This window comes from Passer domesticus, chromosome 3 (genome assembly GCF_036417665.1).
Source record: "Passer domesticus isolate bPasDom1 chromosome 3, bPasDom1.hap1, whole genome shotgun sequence".
Lineage (NCBI taxonomy): Eukaryota > Metazoa > Chordata > Aves > Passeriformes > Passeridae > Passer > Passer domesticus.
Window position 1 is genome coordinate 1,844,213 of NC_087476.1, and position 23,506 is coordinate 1,867,718.

At 52.9% G+C, this 23,506-nt stretch overlaps 2 protein-coding genes across 13 annotated transcripts in view; one reads left to right on the forward strand and one right to left on the reverse strand.

Annotated features, from left to right (window-relative positions):
* The window catches only part of EFR3B (EFR3 homolog B), a 316,353-nt gene that overhangs the window by 268,445 nt on the left and 24,402 nt on the right, over positions 1-23,506 (forward strand). The gene's annotated exons all lie outside the window — the stretch shown is intronic.
* PTK2B (protein tyrosine kinase 2 beta) overlaps positions 1-23,506 on the reverse strand; it is a 58,270-nt gene that overhangs the window by 8,385 nt on the left and 26,379 nt on the right. For 5 of the 6 annotated variants that reach the window (XM_064411507.1, XM_064411506.1, XM_064411504.1 and 2 more), the window contains 17 exons: positions 20,909-21,049; positions 18,466-18,540; positions 18,269-18,370; positions 17,722-17,839; positions 17,141-17,180; positions 17,021-17,067; positions 16,742-16,795; positions 15,336-15,433; positions 15,151-15,235; positions 13,940-14,040; positions 13,741-13,856; positions 11,982-12,082; positions 11,797-11,886; positions 9,951-10,155; positions 7,400-7,508; positions 7,240-7,305; positions 5,258-5,383 (listed from right to left, as the gene is read on the reverse strand). In XM_064411507.1, the coding sequence (XP_064267577.1) occupies positions 5,258-5,383; positions 7,240-7,305; positions 7,400-7,508; positions 9,951-10,155; positions 11,797-11,886; positions 11,982-12,082; positions 13,741-13,856; positions 13,940-14,040; positions 15,151-15,235; positions 15,336-15,433; positions 16,742-16,795; positions 17,021-17,067; positions 17,141-17,180; positions 17,722-17,839; positions 18,269-18,370; positions 18,466-18,540; positions 20,909-21,049 (1,674 nt within the window). The remainder of the gene's footprint in view (positions 1-5,257; positions 5,384-7,239; positions 7,306-7,399; positions 7,509-9,950; positions 10,156-11,796; positions 11,887-11,981; positions 12,083-13,740; positions 13,857-13,939; positions 14,041-15,150; positions 15,236-15,335; positions 15,434-16,741; positions 16,796-17,020; positions 17,068-17,140; positions 17,181-17,721; positions 17,840-18,268; positions 18,371-18,465; positions 18,541-20,908; positions 21,050-23,506) is intronic. The other variant, XM_064411505.1, reaches the window with a different exon arrangement.

Consider the following 23,506-nt stretch of genomic DNA (forward strand, 5'->3'; position numbering starts at 1 on the left):
GGGGATAAAGGGGAAAAGGGAAAATGGGGAAAAAGGAGGAAAGGGAGAAAAATGGGGGGGAAGGGGGAAAATGGGGAAAAATGGGGGAAAATGAGAAAAAAGGAGAAAAGGGAGAATATGAAGAGAAGGGGGAAAAGGAGAAAATGGGGGGAAAATGAGGATAAAGAGGGAAAGGGGGAAAAGGGGAAATGGGGAAAAATGGGAAAAAAGGAGAAAAGGGAGAATAGGAAGAAAAGGGGGAAAAGGAGAAAATGGGGGGAATGGGGATAAAGGGGAAAAGGGGGAAAAGGGGAAATGGGGATAAAGGGGGAAAAATAGGGGGGAAAAGAGGGAAAATGGGGAAAATGGTAAAAACAAGAAAAGGGAGAATAGGAAGAAAAGGGAGAAAAGGAGAAAATGGGGGAAATGGGGATAAAGGGGAAAAGGGGAAAAAAGGGGGGAAAGAGGAAATGGGGGAAAAGTGGGGGAAAGGAGAAATGGGGGAAAGGGGGAAGCGGAAAAGGGGGGAAATGGGGAGAAAATGGGGATAAAAGGAGAAAAAGGGGGAAAGGGGAAAATAGGGAAAATTAGTAAAAAGGAGAAAAGGGAGAATAGGAAGAAAAGGGGGAAAAGGAAAAAATGGGGATAAAGGGGGAAAGAGAAAAAAGGGGAAATGGGGAAAAGTGGGGGAAAGAGGGGGAAAGGGGGAAAAGTGGGGGAAAGAGGGGGAAAAGGGGGGAAAATAGGGGGGAAAAGGAGAAAAGGGAGAATAGGAAGAAAAGGGGGGAAGGAGAAAATTGGGGGGAAATGGGGATAAAGGGAAAAAGGCGGGAAAGGGGGGAAAAGGGGAAATGGGGAAAAGGGGGAAGGGGGAAAAATAGAGGGGAAAAGGGGGGAAAGGGGAAAATAGGGGTAAGTGGGGAGAAAAGGGAGAATAGGGAGAAAAATGGGGAAAGGGGGGATAAAGGAGGAAAAGGGGAAAAATGGGGAAAAATGGGGAAAAAGGGGAAAGGGTGGGGGAAAGGGGAAATGGGGGGAAAAGGGGAAAAAGGGGAGAAGGGGGAAAAAGGGGGGGAAAGGTGGAAAGGGGGAAAAGGGCGAAAATCAGAAAAAAGGAGAAAAGGGAGAACAGGAAGAAAAGGGGGAAAAGGAGAAAATGGGGGGAATGGGGATAAAGGAGAAAAGGGGGAACAGGGGGGAAAGTGGGGATAAAGGGGGAAAAGGGGAAATAAGGGAAAAAAAGGGAAACTGGGGAGAAAAGGGAGAATAGGGAGAAAAAGGGGAAAAGGGGAAAAATGGGGGGGAAAGGGGGAAAGGAGAAAAATGGGAAGAAAGGGGAAAAGAGGAAAAGGGGGGGAAATGGAGAAAAAGGGGGAAAAAGAGATAAAAGGAAGGGGAAGAAGAGATAAAAGGAGAAAAAGGATGAAAAATGGGAATAAAGTGGAGAAAAGGGAAGAAAAGGGAGAATGGCAGGAAAAAAGGGGAAGAGGAGGTGAAAGGGGGAAAAAAGAGAAAAAAGGAGAAAAAATGAGGGAAATGGGGAGAAAGGGGAGAAAAGGAGAGAGTAACGAAGAAAATGGGTAAAGGGGGAAAAAGGGGGATAAAGGAGAAAAAAAGGAGAAAAAGGGGGAAAACAGGATAAAGGGGGCAAAAGGGGAGAAAAGGGAAGAACAAGAAAAAAGGGAAAGGGGGAAACAGGGGAAAATGAGGAGAATAAGGGGGAAAAGGGGGGAAAAGGGAAAGGATGGGGAAAGGGGAAATGGGGAAAAAGGGGGGAAAAGGGAGAAAGAGACATAAAGGGGGGAAAAGAAGAAAAAAGGGGAAACTGGGCAGAAAAGGGAGAATAGGGAGAAAAATGGGAAAACGGGAAAAGGGGGAAAATGGGGAACAAGAAGAAAATGGGGATAAAGGGGGGAAAAGGGGGAAATGGGGAAAAAGGGGAGAAAAGGGGAGAATAGCAAAGAAAATGGGAAAGGGGGAAAAGGTGAAAAGGGAAAAAGGGGGATAAAGCAGAAAAAAGGGAGAAAAAGGGGGGAAAAACAGGATAAAGGGGGCAAAAGTGTAGAAAAGGGAAGAACAAGCAAAAAGGGAAGAGGGGGGAAACAGGGGAAAGTTAGGAGAAAAAGGGGGAAATGGGGACAAAAGGGGGAGAAAGGGAGAAATTGGGAAAAGAACGTGAAAGGGGGAAAAGGTGGGAGAAAAAGAGGGAAAAAGTGGAGGGGAAAATGGAAGAAAATGGCGGAAAGGAGGGTAAAATTGGTGGGAAAATGGGAAAAATAGGGAAATTGCATTTCCAGCAAGGAGAGGCAACCACGGCATTCCCGGCACACCAGCTCGGAACATCCCAACTCCCAGGAGAAACTTTGGGATCACAACCAGCTGGAAAATCCCCCTCTGGAATTTCAGGCGGGATCCCAAGGCGGAACGCAAGGAGCTGCCCGAAAACCCATTCCATGCTCGTTTTTTGGGAATACCATCCCAAAAAAATCCAGGATACCGGGAGGGAAAACATGGAGACACCCCGAAGATCGGGATGGGATTCCGTTGGGAACGGGATTTGACCATCCCACAGCATCCAACGGATCCAACATGGAGCAGGGAGCAGCGGGAAGCAGCGGGAAGCAGCGGCGGGAAGCGCATCCCAAAAATGGGATGGATTTTTGAGGATTGGGAAGGCCTCCGGATGCCGAATCCCAATGGGACGCGGATCCCAATGGATCCCAACAGGACAATTTTTGAGGATTGGGAAGGTCTCCAGATGCCAAATCCCAACGGGAAATGGATCCAAACGAGACAATTTTTGAGGATTGGGAAGGCCTCCGGATGCCAAATGCCAGTGGGAAGCACATCCCAAAAACAGGACAATTTTTGAGGATTGGGAAGGTCTCCAGATGCCAAATCCCAATGGGAAGTGGATCCAAACGAGACAATTTTTGAGGATTGGGAAGACCTCTGGATGCTGAATCCCAACGGGACAATTTTTGCACATTGGTAATTCCTCCGGATGCCGAATCCCAATGGGAAGTGGATCCCAGTGGATCTCAACAACGGGAGGATTTTTGAGGATCTGGAAGACCTCTGGATGCTGAAGCCCAATGGGAAGAAGATCCCCAAAACGAGATGGTTTTTGAGGATTGGGAAGGCCTCCAGATGCCAAATCCCAGTGGGAAGCACATCCCAAAAACAGGACAATTTTTGAGGATTGGGAAGGCCACCAGATGCCAAATCCCAATGGGAAGTGGATCCAAACAAGACAATTTTTGAGGATTGGGAAGACCTCTGGATGCCGAATCCCAACGGAACAATTTTTGCGCATTGGGAATTCCTCCAGATGCCGAATCCCAATGGAAAGTGGATCCCAATGGATCTCAACAATGGGACAATTTTTGAGGATTGGGAAGACCTCTGGATGCCGAATCCCAATGGGACGATTTTTGAGGATTAGGAAGACCTCTGGATGCTGAACCACAACGGGATGATTTTCGAGGATTGGGAAGGCTTCCAGATGCCAAATCCCAATGGGAAGTGGATCCCAATGGACCTCAACAATGGGAGAATTTTTGAGGATTTGGATGACCACTGGATGCTGAATCCCAATGGGAAAAAGATCCAAAAACCGAGATGGTTTTCGAGGATTGGGAAGGCCTCCGGATACCAAATCCCAGTGGGAAGCACATCCCAAAAACAGGACAATTTTTGAGGATTGGAAGGTCTCCAGATGCAAAATCCCAATGGGAAGTGGATCCAAACGGGACAATTTTTGGGGTCTGGGAAGACCTCTGGATGCTGAATCCCAATGGAATGCAGATCCCAAAACCAGGATGGTTTTTGAGGATTGGGAACGCCTCTGGATGATGAATCCCAATGGGAAGGGCATCCCAAAAATGGGAGGATTTTGGGGGATTGGGAATTCCTCCAGATGCTGAATCCCAACAGGCAGCAGAATCTCAAAATGGGACAATTTTTGAGGATTGGGAAGGCCTCCAGATCCCAATTCCCAATGGGAAGAGAATCCCAACAACAGGATGATTTTTGAGGATTGGGAAGACCTCCGGATGATGAGTCCCAAAAACAGGATGGATTTTGAGGCTTTTGAGGATTGGGAAGGCCTCCGGATGCCGAATCCCAATGGGAAGCGGATCCTAATGGGAAAATTTTTGAGGATTGGGTAGACCCCCCAGATTGTGAATTCTAGCAGGAAGTGGATCCCAACAATGGGAGGATTTTTGAGGATTGGGAAGATCTCTGGATGCTGAATCCCAGCGGGAAGAGGATCCCAAAACGGGAAGAGTTTTTGAGGATTGGGAATTCCTCTGGACGCCAAATCCCAGTGGGACAATTTTTGAGGATTGGGTAGACATCCATATGGTGAATCTCAACAGGAAGTGCATCCCAAAAACAGGACAGTTTTTGAGGACTGGGGAGGCCTCCAGCTGCCAAATCCCAAGGGGAAGAGAATCCAAACAACGGGACAATTTCTAAGGATTGGGAAGGCCTCTGGATGACGATTTCCAATGGGAAGAGCATTCTAAAAATGGGAAGATTTTTGAGGATTGGGAAGGCCTCCAGATGCTGAATCCCAACGGGAAGCAGATCCCAACAATGGGATAATTTTTGAGGACTGGGAAAACCTCTGGATGCTGAATCCCAATGGAAAGCAGATCCCAAAACCAGGATGATTTTTGAGGATTGGGAACGCCTCTGGATGGTGAATCCCAATGGGAAGAGCATCCCAAAAATGGGAGGATTTTTGGGGATTGGGAAGGCCTCCAGATGCTGAATCCCAACAGGAAGCCGATCCAAACGGGACAATTTTTGGGGTCTGGGAAGAACTCTGGATGCTGAATACAAATGCAAAGCAGATCCCAAAAACAGGACAATTTTTGAGGATTGGGAAGGTCTCCAGATGGTGAATCCCAACAGGAAGTGCATCCCAAAACCAGGATGATTTTTGGGGATTGGTAACGCCTGTGGATGACAAATCCCAATGGGAAGAGCATCCCAAAAATGGGAGGATTTTGGGGGATTGGGAATTCCTCCAGATGCTGAATCCCAACAGGCAGCAGAATCTCAAAATGGGACAATTTTTGAGGATTGGGAAGGCCTTCGGATCCCAAATCCCAATGGGAAGTGCATCCCAACAACAAGATGATTTTTGAGGATTGGGAAGGCCTCCGGATGCCGAATCCCAGCGAGAAGCGGATCCCAACAATGGCACGATTTTTGAGGATCGGGAATTCCTCCGGACGCCGAATCCCAGCGGGAATTCCGGGCTTACCCTCATGCTGTGGCGCTTGAAGACGTTGTGCCGGCTGGGAGGCGGAGTGCGCCGGGAATTTGCCGGAGTCTGGTACTCGGCGGGACTGGCGAGGGTGGGAGAGCTGGCACAGAGCCCCTCCGGAACCTGGGAATTCGGGAATTGCGCGGGAGCGGCGGCGGGAGCGGCGCAGGAGCGAGAGAAGCCCGCGGGAAGGGGTTAGTGCGGACACACGGACGGAGCGGGAGCGCGGGAAGAGCGGGAATTGCATCAGGAGGTGTCCCGGGATTGGGATCGGCCTCATCCTAAAAGTGAGTCTGGGGTATTTTGGGATATTTGGGGTATTTTGGGATATGTTGGAATATTTGGGGGTATTTTAGGATATTTTGGGGTATTTTTGAATATTCTGGCCTCCAAAGAGTGGGAATTGTGCCACGAGCTGTCCCAGAATTGGGATTGGCCTCGTCCTAAAAGTGGGCTTGGAATATTTTGGGCTATTTTGGTATATTTTGGAGTATTTTAGGATATTTTGGGATATTCTGGCCTCCAAAGAGTGGGAATTGTCCCAGGATCGGGATTGGCCTCATCCTAAAAGTGGGCTTGGGATATTCTGGGCTATTTCAGAATATCTTGGGATATTTTGGGATATGTTGGGATATTTTGGGATATTTTAGGATATTTTGGGACATTCTGGCCTCCAAAGAGCAGGAATTGCTCTGGAAGCTGTTCTGGGATTGGGATCACCCTCACCCTAAAAGTGGACTTGGAATATTCTGGGATATTTTGGGATATGTTGGAATATTTTTGGATATTTTGGAATATTTTGGGGTATTTTGGGATATTCTGGCCTCTGAAGATCAGGAATTGTGCCCAGAGCCATCCTGGGATCTGGACAAGCCTCGTCCTAGAAGTGGGCTTGGGATATTTTGGGATATTTGGGATATTTTGGAATATTTTGGGGTATTTTAGGATATTTTGGGATATTTTTGAATATTCTGCCTCCAAAGAGCGGGAATTGCGCCAGGAGCCATCCTGGATCAGGATTTGCCTTGTCCTAAAAGTGGGCTTGGAAGATTTTGGGATGTTTGGGATATTCTGGAATATTTTGGAATATTCTGGAATATTTTGTAACATTTTGGGATATTCTGGCCTCCAAAGAGCGGGAATTGTGCTGGGAGCCATCCCCGGATTGGGATCGGCCTCGTCCTAAAAGTGGGCTTGGAACATATTGAGTTTTTTTGGGATATTTTGGAATGTTTGGGGATATTTTGGGATCTTTTTGGAATATTCTGCCCTCAGAGCAGCAGAATTGTGCCGCTCAGGATATTTTGGGATATTTTAGGATATTTTGGGATATTTTGGAATATTTTGGGATATTCTGGTATAATCTGGCCTCTGAAGAGTGGGAATTGCGCCGGGAGCAGTTCTGGAGCAGGATTGGCCCTGTCCTAAAAGTGGGCTTGGCATATTTTTTGATATTTTGGGATATTCTGGCCTCCAAAGAGTGGGAATTGTGCCAGGAGCCACCCCCGGATTGGGATTGGCCTCATCCTAAAAGTGGGCTTGGAACATATTGAGTTTTTTTGGGATATTTTGGGATATTCTGGAATATTCTGGCCTCCGAAGAGCGGGAATTGCACCAGGAGCCGTCCCCGGGATTGGGCTCATCCTAAAAGTGGGCTTGGAATATTTTGGGACATTTTGGGACATTTGGAATAACTCCTGCATGGAAAACCCCTCCAGCCCTGGACAGCGGTGGGCGAATCCCCGGAATTCCTGGATGGATTCAAATCCACGTGGATTCTGGTGGGGGGACACGGATCCGGGGTGGGACTGGATGGACTCCGAAGTCTCCAAGAGCTTTTCCAACCTCAACAATTCCGGGATTCCCTGACGGACACAAGCCGGAGCCGGAAGCACCTCCGATCCCAAAATCCACAGGATTCCCGGGATCTCCCATCCTCACCCCCACACGCCGGCGCCCAAATCCTGGAATTCCTCACCTGGAATTGCAGCTTGGGAGCCAGGAGGTTATTCTGGGATGGCGGCTTGTACATGGGCCTGCTGGGCTGCGGGAATGGGGAAAAAAAGGCGGGAATTCCTCCAGATCCCGTCCGGGAAATCCCGAATTTGCGCGCCGCCGAGGCCCCGCCCCTTCCCAACCTTGGGAGGCGGCTCCTGGAATGCCGTGGGCTCCAGGATTTTGGGAGGGCGGTGCCGGTTGTTCCTCTCCTGCTCCTTGGCCAGCTCCTTCTCCATCAGGTAAATGTCACTGCGGGGAGGGGACACGGCGGTGACGATCCCGGGAATTCCCGCCTTGGAGACCCTTTGGAGGGTTCCACTTCCCCACAAAGGCTCTGAACCCAAACTTTTCCGTAAAAATTCCCTATCCCAAGCTTTTCCCAGCTTCTTCCTCCACATTCCCACCTCTCCATCCCTCTCCAGAATTCCCAGCCTTGGAGTCTCTTTGGAGTGTTTTGATTTCCAGGAAAGGCCCTGAATCCCAAACTTTTCCATAAAAACTCCCAATCCTACACTTTTCCCAGATTTTTGTCTCACATTTCAACCCTCCATCCCCCCACAGAACCTCCAGAATTCCTTTTGGAGTTGGAATGTTTCACTTCACGGGAAAGGCTCTAAACCCAAACTTTTCCATAAAACCTCCCAATTCCCAAGCTTTTCCAACTTCTCCCCGCCAATATTCCCACCCCTTCCATGGTTCCTCCAGCATTCCGGGCTCACCTCAGGCTGCAGAGCAGCTCCTGGAATTTGGGACTGGAGGAGCCTTGGAGACCCTCTGGAGACCCTTTCCTGGGAATCAAAGCCCTTCCAATCCCATCCCCTTCCAAAGGGTCTCCAAAGCTCCTCCAAGCCCAAACTTTTCCACAAAAGCTCCCGATTCAAAGCTTTTCCCAGATTGTTCCTTCTCATTCCCACCTCTCCATCCCACTCCAGAATTCCCAGACTTGGAGACCTTTTGGAGTTGGAGTGTTTTGCTTTCTGGGAAAAGCTCTGAACCCAAACTTTTCCATAAAAACACTCAATTCCACACATTTCCCAGATTTTTCTTCCAGATTCCCAGCAATCCATCTCTCCATGGATCCTCCAGAATTCCCTTTGGAGTTGGAATGTTTCACTTCAAGGGAAAGGCTCTGAACCCAAACTTTTCCATAAAACCTCCCAATTCCCAAGCTTTTCCCAACTTTTCCCCCCCAACATTCCCACCCCTCCCAGGATTCCTCCAGCATTCCAGGCTCACCTCAGGCTGCAGACCAGCTCCTGGAATTTGGGCTTGGAGGAGCCTTGGAGACCCTCTGGAGACCCTTTCCCGGGAATCAAAGCCCTTCCAATCCCATCCCCTTCCAAAGGGTCTCCAAAGCTCCTCCAAGCCCAAACTTTTCCACAAAAGCTCCCGATTCAAAGCTTTTCCCAGATTGTTCCTTCTCATTCCCACCTCTCCATCCCACTCCAGAATTCCCAGACTTGGAGACCTTTTGGAGTTGGAGTGTTTTGCTTTCTGGGAAAAGCTCTGAACCCAAACTTTTCCATAAAAACACTCAATTCCACACATTTCCCAGATTTTTCTTCCAGATTCCCAGCAATCCATCTCTCCATGGATCCTCCAGAATTCCCTTTGGAGTTGGAATGTTTCACTTCAAGGGAAAGGCTCTGAACCCAAACTTTTCCATAAAACCTCCCAATTCCCAAGCTTTTCCCAACTTTTCCCCCCCAACATTCCCACCCCTCCCAGGATTCCTCCAGCATTCCAGGCTCGCCTCAGGCTGCAGACCAGCTCCTGGAATTTGGGCTTGGAGGAGCCTTGGAGACCCTCTGGAGACCCTTTCCCGGGAACCAAAGCCCTTCCAATCCCATCCCCTTCCAAAGGGTCTCCAAGGCTCCTCCAAGCCCAAACTCTTCCATAAAATCTTCTGATTCAAAGCTTTTTCCTGATTTTTCATCCACATTCCCAACCCTCCATCTCTCCATGGATCCTCCAGAATTCCCAGCCTTGGAGACCCTTTGGAGGGTTTCACTTCCTGGGAAAGGCTCTGAACCCAAACTTTTCCATAAAAACTGCCAACCTTTTCCAAGATTTTCCCCCCCAAGATTCCCACCCCTCCCAGGGTTCCTCCAGCATTCCGGGCTCACCTCAGGTTGTCGACCAGCTCCTGGAATTTGGGATTGGAGGAGCCCTGGAGACCCTTTGGAATGGGAGTGATCACTCCCCAGCAAAACCCAAACTTTTCCATAAAAACTCTCAATCCCAAACTTTTCCAAGATTTTCTCCCTCAACATTCCCACCCCTCCAAGGGTTCCTCCAGCATTCCGGGCTCACCTCAGGCTGCAGAGCAGCTCCTGGAATTTGGGCTTGGAGGAGCCTTGGAGACCCTCTGGACACCCTTTCTCAGGAACCAAAGACCTTCCAATCCCATCCCTTTCCAAAGGGTCTCCAAAGCTCCTCCAAGCCCAAACTTTTCCACAAAAGCTCCTGATTCCAAAGTTTTTCCCAGATTTTTCATCCACATTCCCATCTTTCCATCCCACTCCAGAATTCCCAGACTTGGAGACCTTTTGGAGTTGGAGTGTTTTGCTTTCTGGGAAAGGCTCTGAACCCAAACTTTTCCATGAAACCTCCCAATTCCCAAGCTTTTCCTAACTTTTCCCCCTCAACATTCCCACCCCTTCCATGGTTCCTCCAGCATTCCGGGCTCACCTCAGGCTGCAGACCAGCTCCTGGAATTTGGGCCTTTCCCCGGGATCGTAGTCCCAGCAGCGCGTCATGAGCGTGTAGAGCACGGGCGGGCACAGGTCGGGTTTGGGAAGCCGATCCCCCCTTTCCAGGACTCCGATCACGTCCTTGTTTTCCAGCCAGAAGAACGGCTGCTTCCCGTAGCTCAGGATCTCCCACATGCACACGGCTGCGGGAGCGACCCGGACAACCTCAGGCCACCGGAATTCCCGGGAATCTGCCCCTTCCCGGGGTTTTTTTTTTTGGGATCTGGTAGCGCTTTGTGGTGGAATTCCTGATTCCAGAGGGGCTGGAGATTGGGATTTTTTGGAGTGGGGAGAGTTTAGCTCATCCCAAAACTTCCCTGAAATCCCTGGATGAGGAGGAGGAAGCACCTGGAATCTGGATGGGTGAATGGAAGCCCTTCCCTAGGATGGCTTCTCCCAGGGAAAAAATTGGGATAATCTAAAGTTGGGAAAAAAGTTGTGAAATTCCGGAGTGGGATTTGTCCTTGGGCGTGCCATGGGAATGGGATCAGTCCTGGGACTCTGCTCCATGACATGGGAAATGGAAAAATCCCAGGATCCCACCCCACACCACAGGAAGCGGATCAACCCCAGGATCCCATCCCACACCACGGGAATCAGGTGAATCCCAGGATCCCACTCCACGATGATGAACTCCGGGATCCCACTCTGAATCCCAAGATCCCATTCCATGCCATGGGAATCAGGTGAATCCCAGAATCCTGCACCATGCCATGGGAAGCGGATCAATCCTGGGATCCCACCCCATGATGATGAATTCTGGGATCCCATTCTCAATCCCAGGATCCCGCTCCATGCCATGGGAAACAGATCAATCCTGGGATCCCGCTCCATGCCATGGGAACTGGATCAATCCCAGGATCCCATTCCATTCCACGGGAAGCGGATCAATCCCAGGATCCCATTCCACGATGCTGAATCCCAGGATCCCATTCTGAATCCCAGGATCCCACTCCATGCCATGGGAAACAGATCAATCCTGGGATCCCGCTCCATGCCATGGGAAGTGGATCAATCCCAGGATCCCACCCCATGATGATGAATTCCAGGATCCTGTTCTGAATCCCAGGATCCCATCCCACACCATGGGAATCAGGTGAATCCCAGGATCCCATTCCACATCTTGGGAATTAGGTGAATCCCAGGATCCCATTCCATGATGAATTCTGGGATCCCATTCTGAATCCCAGGATCCTATTCCACACCATGGGAAGCAGATCAATCCTGGGATCCCACCCCACGATTGGGAATCCCAGGATCCCACTCCATGCCATGGGAAACAGATCAATCCTGGGATCCCGCTCCATGCCATGGGAAGAGGATCAATCACAGGATCCCATTCCATTCCACGGGAAGCAGATCAATCCCAGGATCCCATTCCACGATGCTGAATCCCAGGATCCCATTCTGAATCCCAGGATCCCGCTCCATGCCATAGGAAACAGATCAATCCTGGGATCCCATTCCATGCCATGGGAAGCGGATCAATCCCAGGATCCCACCCCATGATGATGAACTCCAGGATCCTGTTCTGAATCCCAGGATCCCATCCCACTCCACAGGAATCAGGTGAATCCCAGGATCCCACTCCACATCTTGGGAATTAGGTGAATCCCAGGATCCCATTCCATGATGAATTCTGGGATCCCATTCTGAATCCCAGGATCCCACACCACGGGAAGTGGATCAATCCCGGGATCCCACCCCACGATGCTGAATCCCAGGATCCCCCCGTGAATCCCAGGATCCCGCTCCGCCCCGACCCCGAAGATCCCGGCACGCACCGAACATCCAGACGTCGCTGGCCGTGGTGAAGCGCCGGAAGTTGATGGATTCCGGCGACATCCACTTGATGGGCAGGCGGGTGACGGAAGCTGGAATGACCCCGGAATGATCCCGAGATCCGCCCCCTTTGCCCCCCGCGCCACCCCGAGGGATCCGCGGGATCCCCGATCCCACGGGATCCCACCTTTGTAGTATTCCTCGTCCTCGATGTAGCGGGAGAGGCCGAAGTCTCCCAGCTTGACGCATTCCGGGGAGGCCACCAGGATGTTCCTGACGGCGATGTCCCTGCGGGGACGGGAGACGGGATATCGGGATAACGGGATTTGGGATTTGGGATAATGGGATTTGGGATTGGAATACGGGATAATGGGATTTGGGATTTGGGATACTGGGATTTGGGATATGGGATATGAAAATGGAAAGGAGAGGCCACCAGGGTGTTCCTGACGGCAATGTCCCTGTGGGGACGGGAGACGGGATATAGGGATAACGGGATATCAGGATACGGGATTTGGGATATGGGATAGGGGATAGGGGATTTGGGATACGGGATACTGGGATTTGGGATATGGGATAATGGAGAGGCGAGGCCACCAGGATGTTCCTGACGGCGATGTCCCTGAGGGGATGGGAGACGGGATATCGGGATAACAGGATTTGGGATTGGAATATGGGATAATGGGATTTGGGATATGGGATTTGGGATATTGGGATACTGGGATTTGGGATATGGGATATGGGATAATGGAGAGGAGAGGCCAACAGGATGTTCCTGACGGCGATGTCCCTGCGGGGATGGGAGACGGGACATCGGGATAACGGGATTTGGGATTTGGGATAAGGGGATGTGGGATAGGGGATTTGGAATATGGGATAATGAGGAGAGGAGAGGAGAGGAGAGGAGAGGAGAGGAGAGGAGAGGAGAGGAGAGGAGAGGAGAGGAGAGGCCACCAGGATGTTCCTGACAGCGATGTCCCTGTGGGGATGGGAGATGGGATATTGGGATATCGGGATTTGGGATATAGGATAATGGATTTGGGATTTGGGATATGGGATATGATAATGGAGAGGAGAGGCCACCAGGATGTTCCTGATGGCTATGTCCCTGTGGGGATGGGAGACGGGATATTCAAATAGGGGGATTTGGGATATGGGATTTGGGATATCGGCATAATGGGATTTGGGATATGGGATTTGGGATATCGGCATAATGGGATTTGGGATATGGGATTTGGGATATCGGCATAATGGGATTTGGGATAATGGGATATGGGATTTGGGACAGGGGATATGGGATATGTGATTTGGGATGTGGGATATGGGATAATGGAGAGGAGAGGCCACCAGGATGTTCCTGACGGCAACGTCCCTGCGGGGATGGGAATCCGTGGGGTGGGAGATGAGTGGATATGAGGATAATGGGATTTGGGATTTGAGATATGGGATATGGGATATCGGGATAGTGGAATAATGGGATAGGATCCATGGGACGGGATGGGATAATGGAATAGGATGGGATTTGGGATGTGGGATTTGGGATGTGGGATGCAATAGTAGGATGGGATAAAGGGATGGGATAGAGGGAAGGGATGGAGATGGGGATGGGATTGACGGAATGGGATACTGGGTTGGAATGGGACGGGATTGGGACTGGGACTGGGATTGGGATTGGGATTGGGATTGGGATTGGGATGGAGAGAAGGGGTGGAGATGGGATGGAATGGGATGGGATAATGGGACGAGGTGGGATAATGGGATGGGATGGATGCGTATGGGATGGAGAAGAAGAACCCTCACCCATCCAACCCAGCTCCAGAGACTCCACCCCCCGCCCCATCCCTGCAGCCACTCCCATCTCCCACCCTCCCCACCACCCCAGCTCCCCCCCGCCCATCCCGGAATTCCAGGGGGCTCCGGCCCCATCCCGAATCCCGTCCCCTCACCTGTGGACGCAGTTGATGGCCTCCAGGTAGGCCAGGGCCTTGCTGACCTGCAGCGCGTACAGCACCAGGGTGGGCACGGCCAGGACCAGCCGGTTCTGCTCCAGGTACTGGCCCAGCTGCAAACGGCACGTTCCCGCCGGGATCAGCCGCGGGAATGCCGGGAACGGGGTGGGGAATGGGGCGGGGAATGGGGTCGCACCTCTCCGTAGGGATAGAGCTCCATGATGATCCAGGTGGGCTCCTCCTCGGCGATGCCGATGAGCTTCACGATGTGGGGGTGGTCCAGCTTCTTCATCAGCACTGCGGGGATGGTGGAATGCCCGCCTTGGGATGCAGGATCCCCCCCCCCCCGGCATTCCGGGGAATCCCGACCCCTGGAGGCGGGAGCAGCAGGAATTGTCCGGTATTTCCCAAAGGGGTTGGAGGTCCTGGTTTTTTTAGGGATCGGCATCCTTGGCCAGGGATTCCAGCAGATTCCCCACCTCCAATAAACCCTTCCTATAATCTGAGGGGTTTTGGGATCCCGGGTTTCCGGGCATGGATCAACTCCTTTTTCCACCATACTGAATTCCAAGGGCTCCTTGTTTCTTCGGGATCCCAAAAACCCCCATCAGAACCCTCAGGATGCCAAAAAATCCATGTCAGCACTCTCAGGATCCCAAAAAAACCATCAGGACCCCCAGGATCCCAAAAAAAACCATGGCAGAACCCTTGAGATCCCAAAAAACCTTAGCAGGACCCTCAGTATCCCAAAAAACCCCATCAGAAACCCCCAAATAAACTATGGCAGGACCATCAGGATCCCAAAAAAATGATGGCAGGACCCTCAGAATCCCAAAAAACCCCAGCTGGACCTTCAGCATCCCAAAAAACCCTGGCAGGAGCCTCAAGATCCCAAAAAAAATGCAAAAGGAGCCTCAGGATCCCAAAAAACCTCATCAGAACCATCAAGATACCAAAAAACCTTAGCAGAACCTTCAGCATCCCAGAAAACCTCAGCAGAACCCTTGGAATCCCAAAAAAGTCCACCAGCACCCCTGGGATCCCCAAAAAATGCCATCAGGACCCTAAGGATCCAAAAAAAACCCCATCGGGACCTTCGGAATCCCCAAAAAATGCAAAAGGAGCCTCAGGATCCCAAAAAAACCCCAGCAGGAGCCTCAAGATCCCTAAAAAACCCAAACGGAGCCTCAGGATCCCAAAAAACCCCAGCAGGAACCTCAAGATCCCAAAAAAACCCAAAAGGAGCCTCAAGATCCCCAAAAAACCCCAGCAGGAACCTCAAGATCCCAAAAAACCCAAAAGGAGCCTCAAGATCCCCAAAAAACCCCAGCAGGAACCTCAAGATCCCAAGAAACCCCAAAAGAACCCTCAAGATCCCAAAAAACCCCACGAGGAGCCCGGGGATACCGGCTTCGCTCAGGAATTTCTCCCGGTTTTCCGGGCTGCAGTCCTTCTTGCAGGTCTTCACGGCCACGTTGATGCGCTCCCCGTTCTGCCCGCAGAAGGGAAAAGCGGGAATGGGACATCCCGGATTTGGGATCCCCGGATCTGGGATGAGGGGGGTGGAGAAGGCCAGGGCGGGGGGGTCTCACCGGCGTGGTGTAGATTCCCTCGTAGACCTCTCCGAAGAATCCTTCGCCGAGGATCCGGCCCAGCGTGACGTCGTCCCGGGAGATTCCGAAGTGCTGGACTTGACGGGGGACGGGAAGGGGGAGGAGATTCCGTGATCGCGGGTGGTTCCGCGGGAAGATCCACCCGGAATAACCGGGAGATGCCCGTGGCTACCGAACCTCCCCGCCAGTGAGGATCCCATGGATCCTGCCCTCTCTGTCCATGAGGATCCATGGATCCTCCCATCTCCATCCATGAAGATCCATGAAGATCTGTGAGGATCCATGGATCCAGACCTCTCCAAAATTCCCACATGGATCCATGGATCCTCCCATCTCCAACCATGACAATCCATGGATCCTGCTGTCTCTGTCCATGAGGATCCATGAGGATCCCTGAGGATCCATGGATGCTCCCATCTCCATCCATGAGGATCCATGAGGATCTGTGAGGATCCGTGGATCCTGCCCTCTCCAACATTCCCACAAGGATCCATGGATCCTGCCCTCTCCATCCATGATTTTCCATGGATCCTGCCCTCTCCAAAATTCCTACATGGATCCTGCTCTCTCCATCACCGCAAGGATCCGTGGATCCTGCTCTCTCTATCCATGAGGATCCATGGATCCTTCTATCGCCATCATTCCCACAAGGATCCATGGATCCTGCTCTCTCCAACGTTCCCACAAGGATCCATAGATGCTGCCCTCTCCATTCATGATTTTCCATGGATCCTGCTCTCTCCATCCATGAGGATCCATGGATCCTTCTATCGCCATCATTCCCACAAGGATCCATGGATCCTGCTCTCTCCAAAATTCCCAGATGGATCCAAGGATCCTCCCATCTCCAACCACAACGATCCATGAATCTTCCCATCTCCATCCATGAGGATCCATGAGGATCCGTGGATCCTGCTCTCTCCAACATTCCCACAAGGATCCATGGATCCTGCCTTCTCCATCCATGATTTTCCATGGATCCTGCCCTCTCCAAAATTCCTACATGGATCCTGCTCTCTCCATCACCCCAAGGATCCATGGATCCTGCCCTCTCCAACATTCCCAGATGGATCCATGGATCCTCCCATCTCCAACCATGAAGATCCATCAGGATCTGTGAGGATCCATGGATCCTGCTGTCTCCATCCATGAGGATCCTTCATCATTCCCACAAGGATCCATGGATCCATCCTGCCCTCTCCATCCATGACTTTCCATGGATCCTGCCCTCTCCATCCATGATTTTTCCATGGATCCTGCCCCACGCCTCATCCCAGCTCCTCCAGGACCTTCTCGGAGCTTTGGTGAGGCTGGGACGGGAATTTGGGATGGGCAAGGAGGATCTGGGACACCTCAGCTGGAGAATTCCCACGGGAAGCACCTACTTCCGGATCTCGGCCTTGAGGATTCATCCAGGATTTCCGCGTAAATTTCGGAATCTAGGGAAAAACGGGACGCGGGAACGGGATCAGGAAGCTCGGTGGGTGTGGGAGATCTTCCAGCGCCTCCAGAGGGTCTGGCGCTCCTCCAGGAAGCCTGGATGCATCCCAGCCCTCTGGAGAAGAGCTGGGGGTGTCCAGCATTTCCGAATCCCGCATGGAATGTGTCCCAAATCCCTGCCCGCGCCCCCGGGATGGTGGGAAGAGGGACGAGGCCGAACTCACCGCCGCTGACGCTGTGGGAAAGCGTGGAATGCCTCTCCCCGAGATTCCTGAGGGTGGGAAGAGGGTCAGGGAGCGGGATGGGGGACAGGGAATGCTGGGAAAAGGGTCGGGATCACTCACGGGGCCGGGATCTGCGGGAGGCTGATCCTCTTCTCGCGATCTGCAGGGAGGACGGGAAAAGGTCCCATCCCATCCCAATCCCATTCCCATTCCCGTTCCCATCTCAATCTCATTCCCATCCCAATCCGATCCCATCCCATCCCATCCCATCCCATGGATCCCATTCCCTGGATCCCATCCCATGGATTCCATTATCACATCCCATCCTACCCCACCCTATTAATCCCAATCTACTGATCCCATCCCATCCCATCCCATCCCATCCCATCCCATCCCATCCCATCCCCCAAATCCCATCCCATCCCATTATCCCATTCCATCCCCTGGATCCCATCCCCTGGATGCAATCCCCTGGATTCCATCCCCTGGATCCCATCCCATGGATCCCATTGTCCCATCCCATCCCATTATCCCATTATCCCATCCCATGGATCCCATTATCCCATGAGCCCATCCTATTCATCCCATCCCATATCATCCCATCCCATCCCATCCCATCCCATCCCATCCCATCCCATCCCATCCCACGGACCCCACTATCCCACAATCCCATTATCCCAGCCGGCCGGCGGCGTTCCCACCTTTCCCGGGGAAGGCGATCAGCGAGGCCTCGGAGCCGCCCTGCAGCCGGCAGTATCCGTCGATGAGGTCGGCCATGTTCTCCGCCTCGGCCAGCGACGGCGTCTTGATGGCCAGCGACTTGGGAATGCCGGGATGCGGGGTGGGATCGGGGCGCCCCCTTCTGCCCGCTCCGCCCGCGATCCCAAAACCCTCCTTCCCAGAATTCCCACACAGCCGGGACAACGCCAAAGCGGGAAAAGGTGGGAACATGGATGTGGGATATGGGATGTGGGATATGGGATATGGGATGTGGGATATTGGATATGGGATATGGGAATGGGATATGGGATATGGGATGTGGCATAGGGGATATGGGATATGGGATATGGGATATGGGATGTGGGATGTGGGATGTGGGATAGGGGATATGGGATATGGGATAGGGAATATGGGATATGGGATATGGGATAGGGAATATGGGATATGGGATAGGGGTTATGGGATATGGGATAGGGGATAGGGGATATGGGATATGGCATTCCCAGGAATTCTCTCCCAGCTCCTCACCTGGGGGGTCCCGCTGAGCCCCAGCTGCAGCAGAGCCTGGCCGTCCTCCGTTGCGGAGCACCGGATGGATTTGATATCCCGGAATTCCGCCAGGCAGGTGGGCTGGGAAGGGGGAATCCATCGGGAATTCCATCCGTGGTAGGCTTCACCACCAACCCCGAAGCGGGAGTTCCCAGTTCCCGGCCCACAATTCCCACCTTGGTGTCCTTGCTGGTCACCTGGCGGATGCCCTTGGGGCCGATGACCAGGTCCACGGTGATGTTCCATCCTTGCTGGGGGCAGCAGGAGCAGCCGGGGATTTGGGATGAGGGGTATGCCAAGGGTCAGGTTCCCATCCCATCCCATCGCCATAAAATCCCAATGTCATCCTCATCCCATCTCCACCTTGCTCCGCTCCATTATGTCGCCGTCCCCCATGTCCGTTCCAAGCGCATCCCATCCCATCCCATCTTGTATCCCATCCCCTCCCATCCCATTCCCACCTAACTCCACCCCACCTCATCCCATATCCCCTATCCTGTATCCCATACCCTGTATTCCATATCCCATGTTGCATATCCCATGTCCCGTATCCCACATCCCTTATCCCCTCTCCCATATCCCCTATCCCACATCCCATATCTCGTATCTCCAATCCCCCATCCCAAATCCCGTATCCCATATCCCGAATCCTATATCCCCTATCCCCTCTCCTGTATGCCCCATCCTGAATCCTACATTCCATATCCCACATCCCCTATCCCATATCCCCTATCCCAATTCCCGTATCCCATATCCCCTATCCCATACCCTGTATCCCCCATCTTGAATCCCATATCCTATATCCCGTATCCCACATCCCACATCCCATATCCCCTATCCCCCATCCCAAATCCCGTATCCCCCATTTCCGTATCCCCTCTCCCATATCCCACATACCACATCCCATATCCCATATCCCATATCCTATATCCCATATCCCATATCCCATATCCCCTATCCCCTGTCCCAAACCCCTATTGCATGTCCTGTATCCCCATCTTGAATCCCATATCCCATATCCCGTATCCCACATCCCATATCTCATATCTCCAACCCCCCATCCCAAATCCCATATCCCGTATCCTGTATCCCAAATCCCACATCCCATAACACGTATCCCACATCCCATATCCCATATCCCCTATCCCCCATCCCAAATCCCACATCCCCCATTCCCGTATCCCCTCTCCCATATCCCATATCCCATATCCCAAATACCACATCCCCTGTCCCATATCCCACATCCCACATCCCATATCCCATATCCCATATCCCCTATCCCCTGTCCGAAACCCCTATTCCATTTCCTGTATCCCCATCTTGAATCCCATATCCCGTATCCCACATCCCATATCTCATATCTCCAATCCCCCATCCCACATCCCCTATCCCATATCCCATATCCTGTATCACAAATCCCATATCCCACATCCCATAACCCGTATCCCCTATCCCCCATCCCAAATCCCGTATCCCCCATTTCCGTATCCCCTCTCCCATATCCCACATACCACATCCCATATCCCATATCCCATATCCTATATCCCATATCCCATATCCCATATCCCCTATCCCCTGTCCCAAACCCCTATTGCATGTCCTGTATCCCCATCTTGAATCCCATATCCCATATCCCGTATCCCACATCCCATATCTCATATCTCCAACCCCCCATCCCAAATCCCATATCCCGTATCCTGTATCCCAAATCCCACATCCCATAACACGTATCCCACATCCCATATCCCATATCCCCTATCCCCCATCCCAAATCCCACATCCCCCATTCCCGTATCCCCTCTCCCATATCCCATATCCCATATCCCAAATACCACATCCCCTGTCCCATATCCCACATCCCACATCCCATATCCCATATCCCATATCCCCTATCCCCTGTCCGAAACCCCTATTCCATTTCCTGTATCCCCATCTTGAATCCCATATCCCGTATCCCACATCCCATATCTCATATCTCCAATCCCCCATCCCACATCCCCTATCCCATATCCCATATCCTGTATCACAAATCCCATATCCCACATCCCATAACCCGTATCCCCTATCCCCCATCCCAAATCCTGTATCCCCCTTTCCCGTATCCCCTATCCCACATCCCATACCCAGTACCCCGACCCCGAATCCCCTATCCCGCATCCCCTATCCCATATCCCATCTCCCATATCCCCTATCCCACATCCTGTATCCCATATCCCACATCCTGTATCCCGTATCCCATATCCCACATCCTGTATCCCGTATCCCATATGCCATATCCCATATCCCATATGCCATATCCCATATGCCATATCCCATATCCCATATCCCATATCCCATATCTCATATCCTATATCACATATCCCATATCCTGTATCTGCCATCTGGAATCCCATATCCCATATCCCCCATCCCACATCCCCTATCCCATATCCCACATCCCATATCCCATATCCCATATCCCATATCCTGTATCACAAATCCCATATCCCACATCCCCTATCCCCCATCCCAAATCCCGCATCCCCCATTCCTGTATCCCCTATCCCACATCCCACATCCCACACCCTGCACCCCGACCCCGAATCCCGTGTCCCCGTCTCCCTGATCCCGGTGACGCACAGCGAGCTGGCAGCGGAAGCTCTCCTGGTCGATGGGGGCGAAGGAGGCCAGGGTGTGCAGGAATTTCAGGATGCACTCCTCCTCCCGCAGCAGCGCGTACTGCTGGAACGTCTGCTGGATCATCTTCCGCAGCTGCCGCGGCTGCCGGGACAGCAGGGATCGGGGTCGGGGTGGGGTACGGGAACGCCGGGATCGGGGTCGTGTGGGGTACGGGAATGCTGGGATTGGGGTGGTGTGGGATACGGGAACACCGGGATCGGGGTGGTGTGGGGTATGGGAACACTGGGATCGGGGTCGTGTGGGGTACGGGAACGCTGGGATCGGGGTGGTGTGGGGTACGGGAACGCTGGGATCGGGGTGGTGTGGGGTACGGGAACACCGGGATCGGGGTCGTGTGGGGTATGGGAATGCCCTGATGGGGGTGGTGTGGGATACAGGAATGCTGGGATTGGGGTGGTGTGGGGTACAGGAATGCCCTGATGGGGGTGGTGTGGGGTACGGGAACACCGGGATCGGGGTGGTGTGGGGTACGGGAATGCTGGGATTGGGGTGGTGTCGGGGTATGGGAATGCCGGGATTGGGGTGGGGTGGGGTATGGGAATGCCGGGATTGGGGTGGGGTGGGGTATGGGAATGCCGGGATCGGGGCGGCATCGGGTATGGGAATGCCGGGATCAGGGTGGTGTGGGGTATGGGAATGCCGGGATCAGGGTGGTGTGGGGTATGGGAATGCTGGGATCAGGGTGGCATTGGGGTATGGGAATGCTGGGATCGGGGCGGCATTGGGTATGGGAATGCCAGGATCGGGGCCAGGTGGGGTACGGGAACACGGGGATTGGGGTGGTGTGGGGTGCGGGAATGCCGGGATAGGGGTGGTGTCGGGGTACGGGAACGCCGGGATCAGGGTGGTGTTGGGGTATGGGAATGCTGGGATCAGGGTGGTGTGGGGTACGGGAACGCCGGGATCGGGGCAGGGTGGGGTATGGGAACACCGGTGTTGGGGTGGTGTGGGGTATGGGAACACCGGGATTGGGGTGGTGTCGGGGTATGGGAACGCCGGGATTGGGGTGGCATTGGGTACGGGAATGCCAGAATCGGGGCTGCGTCGGGCACAGGAACACCAGGATCGGGGCCAGGTGGGGTACGGGAACGCCGGGATTGGGGTGGTGTGGGGTACGGGAATGCCGGGATAGGGGTGGTGTGGGGTAGGGGAATGCTGGGATAGGGGTGGTGTGGGATACAGAAATGCCCCAATTGGGGTGGTGTGGGGTACGGGAATGCTGGGATCGGGGTGGTGTGGGGTACGGGAATGCCGGGATCGGGGTGGTGTGGGATACAGAAATGCCCCGATTGGGGTGGTGTGGGATACGGGAATGCTGGGATTGGGGTGGTGTGGGGTACGGGAATGCCGGGATCAGGGCGGCATTGGGTACGGGCATGCCAGGATTGGAGTGGTGTGGGGTACAAGAATGCCTGGATCGGGGCGGGGTGGGGTACAGGAACACCAGGATCAGGGCGGCATCGGGATGGGAATGCTGGGATCAGGATGGCATGAGGTACAGGAACAGTGGGATTGGGGCGGCACTGGGTACGGGAATGGGGCATTGGATATGGGACAGTGGGATGGGAGTGGTGTGGGGTATGGGAACACCGGGATGGAGGCGATATTGGATATGGGAACATGGCATTTGATATGGGAACAGTGGGATGGACGTGGCATCGGGTATGGGAATGCCAGGACTGGGGCCGGGTGGGGTACGGGAACGCTGGGATTGGGGTGGTGTGGGAACGGGGCACTGTATATGGGAACAGTGGGATGGACGTTGCATTGGGTACCGGAACACCGGGATCAGGGCAGGGTGGGGTATGGGAATGTGGCATTGGATATGGGAACAGTGGGATGGACGTGGTGTTGGATACGGGAACAGGGCATTGGATATGGGAACGGCGGGATGGATGCGGTGCTGGTTACGGGAACAGTGGGATGGGGATTGTGTTGGTATGGGAACACCAGTATGGGGACGGTATGGGATATGGGAACACTGGGATGCGAGCGGTGTGGGATACGGGAACACCGGGATGGGGGCGGTGTGGGGTATGGGAACACCGGAATCGGGGAGGTGTGGGGTACGGGAACAGCAGGAAGAGGACAGTATTGGATATGGAAACGGGACATTGGATATGGGAACAGTGGGATGGGATGGTCTGGGATATGAGAACAGTGGGATGGGGACAGTGTTGGATACGGGAATAGCGGGATGGACACGGTGTTGGATACAGGAATAGGACACTGGATATGGAAACAGCGGGATGGACGCAGTGTTGGATTCAGGAACACCGGGATGAGGGCAGTGTAGAGTATGAGAGCAGTGGGATGGGGTGGTGTTGGATATGGGAATACCGGGATGGACATGGTGTGGGATATGGGAACACCGGGATGGGGGCAGTGTCAGATATGGGAACAGTGGGATGGGGATGGTATGGGATATAGGAACAGTGGGATAGATGTGGCACTGGATACAGGAACGGCGGGATGGACACGGTGTTGGGTATGGGAACACTGGGATGGGGTTGGACACATGGACGTAGGAGCCAGGGT